The 2,499-nt window shown below is 50.7% G+C and overlaps 1 protein-coding gene across 1 annotated transcript in view; it reads left to right on the forward strand.

Moving 5' to 3' along the window:
- The window catches only part of LOC101588282 (1-phosphatidylinositol 4,5-bisphosphate phosphodiesterase epsilon-1), a 233,328-nt gene that overhangs the window by 151,323 nt on the left and 79,506 nt on the right, over positions 1-2,499 (forward strand). The window contains exons 6-7 of the mRNA XM_023709028.1: positions 670-928; positions 2,034-2,239. Coding sequence (XP_023564796.1) covers positions 670-928; positions 2,034-2,239 — 465 coding nt within the window. The remainder of the gene's footprint in view (positions 1-669; positions 929-2,033; positions 2,240-2,499) is intronic.

Consider the following 2,499-nt stretch of genomic DNA (forward strand, 5'->3'; position numbering starts at 1 on the left):
GAGGAGGAGGAGGAGCTGCCAGAAAAGCTGAAGCCAAGACTAAGTGTCCAGCTTCCATAATTGTCTCATTCCATCTACCTGTGTTTCTTTGTATCTATCCTATTTACTTTGAGTTTCAGTTTATAGAGACATTATTATTTGAGGGGTATCTAGAAATCCTAAGTAATCATTATTTTGTAATCTTTTATTTATTTATTCATTTGGTACAGGGTTTTGCTACACAGCTCAGACTCATAGTGATCCTCCAGTCTCGACCTCCCCAGCGCTGGGATTGCAGGCATGTGCCACCATGCCTGGTTTTGGGGCTGGTATGGCACACGGTACTGGGGATCAAACCCAGGTCGAGCCATCTCCGCAGCCCAATCCTATGTAACTATTAAAGACTAAAGAACAGGTCGGATGAGATAGCTCAGCGATCTAAAGAGCCTGCTTAGGCAAGCTTAGGCAGGCGCAAGGAGCCGCCATTGGATCCCAGGCACCACATGCCGTGCCAGCCCACCCTCAGGGCAGGCTGAGCCAGCCAAAAGACAAAATGAAAATAAACAAGTAAAGAACACTTAGAAGATAATCAGAATGAATATGTATGCAATTGAAGCTATTTACTGACAGAGAGCGAGAGTGAGAGCACTATTCTCCTCAGTCTAAAACAATGCTGTGTACTTGGAACAGGTCTAGAAAAGTTCTGAAGATGTGGCAGTTCATGGACCAGTCTGACATCGAGACCATGAGGAGCCTGAAGGACGCGATGGCTCAGCACGAGTCCTCCTCGGAGTACCAGAAGGTGGTGACCCGGGCGCTGCACATCCCTGGCTGCAGGGTGGTTCCCTTCTGTGGGGTGTTCCTGAAAGAGCTGTGTGAAGCGCTGGACGGCGCCCCCGGCCTCATGAAGCTCTGCCCGCGGTACAGTTCCCAGGAAGAGACCCTAGAGGTGAGGCCTTCCGCAGGCAGCGCTCGAGGAGCTGTCCTGAGCTGTCCGCCCTCCGGCCTGCGGCGACGCACACGGCCATGGGCGCTCTCCGTGAGCGCAGGCAGCTTCCTCACAGTTCTGCAGCCCTGGGGCTCATTGCCGGATGCGAACTAGATGCCAGGAGATTCGCCTGGGCATGTTAACTAAGCGGTGCTTAGCCTGAAAGGAGGGAGCCCCACACTCAGAAGCCCCGCGCCCACATCCAGGGCCGGCCTCCCGCGGGGAGCCCCTCCTGGCTGGCTGGTCCAACCGGGGCTCGAACTCAGGCCTTGCGCTTGCCAGGGAAGCGCTTATTCCACTGAGCCATCTCCCCGGCCCCTCTGGCTGGTCTTTCCCACGCACGTGTCGTGCCACTTTCCCAGAGCAGAGAGACTCACCTGAGACGTCAGGCGTCTCCGTGACTCCTGCAAACGTAGGCGTCCCCCTAACAGGGCGAGCTGAGCCCCAGGCAAGTAGGGGCGGCACCGCTGGCTACAGTCTCTTGGACTTAGCAGCTGGAATGAAAGTAGAAGAAATGAAACAGAAGCTTAATGCAGCCTTCCCCGCCCGCCCGAGAGTCCTCAGGCCCTGAGAAAGAGTTTAGCAACTGCCCCGCGGCCCTGGTCTCCCCGAGCAGTACACGAGGACAGCAAAGCAAAAGTTACCTTTCTCTTGACCTCTCACGGGGCTCCAGTCATTTCATCTTGCGGCTTCGGGTTGGATACGTTTATTCTGTTTTTTCTCAGTTCTCACCACACGAATGAAATAGCTGGGCCCTTCCCCTGTAAAGTGGCTAAGATTTTCCCCAGGGAGCCCCAAAATAATATAGCTTCTTTGTGTTTTTTAATTCTAAGTGCAGTGTTGATTCCTAGAGGACTAAAATTATTTCAGTGAAAACAAGTGTACGTTTTGATATTTCACCTGGTGAAGTGAAAAAAAATTTTTTCCTGGAGATTCTTGTTTTCTTTTCAATCAACAAGGCACAATGCTTGTGATCGATTGCTTTTATGATTTTGTTTTCCCAGCCAAGTAGGTTATGCAGACCTACTAAGTGGCCATCACTATTTCTCCATGTATTTTCCTGTAGTTTGTAGCAGATTACAGTGGACAAGACAATTTCTTGCAACGAGTAGGACAAAATGGCCTAAAGAATTCCGAGAAAGAATCCACTGTCAGCAGCATCTTTCAAATCATCAGGAGCTGCAGTCGAAGTCTGGAGGCAGAGGAGGAGGACAGCCCCAGCGAAGGGGACAGCTCTAGGAAAAGCTCCCTGAAGGATAAAACCCGGTGGCCGTAAGTTTTACAAAGTAGAAGGAGAGAACCCGCGTGGTGTCTTCCTGCTTGCTGATGTTATTGTCTTTAAGCCACACTTGTTTACATTCAGACCTACCAGCTTTGAGTTAGGGTTTGTCTCATTTTGATCTTTAGCTCTAAAAATTACTCCTCACAATTTAACCTTCCCAAGTTCTCTGTCTCTCTGTCTCTCTGTGTCTGTCTCTCTCTGTGTCTCTGTCTCTCTCTGTCTCTCTCTGTCTCTCTCTGTCTCTGTCTCT

This window comes from Octodon degus, unplaced genomic scaffold (assembly GCF_000260255.1).
Source record: "Octodon degus isolate 3935 unplaced genomic scaffold, OctDeg1.0 scaffold00010, whole genome shotgun sequence".
Lineage (NCBI taxonomy): Eukaryota > Metazoa > Chordata > Mammalia > Rodentia > Octodontidae > Octodon > Octodon degus.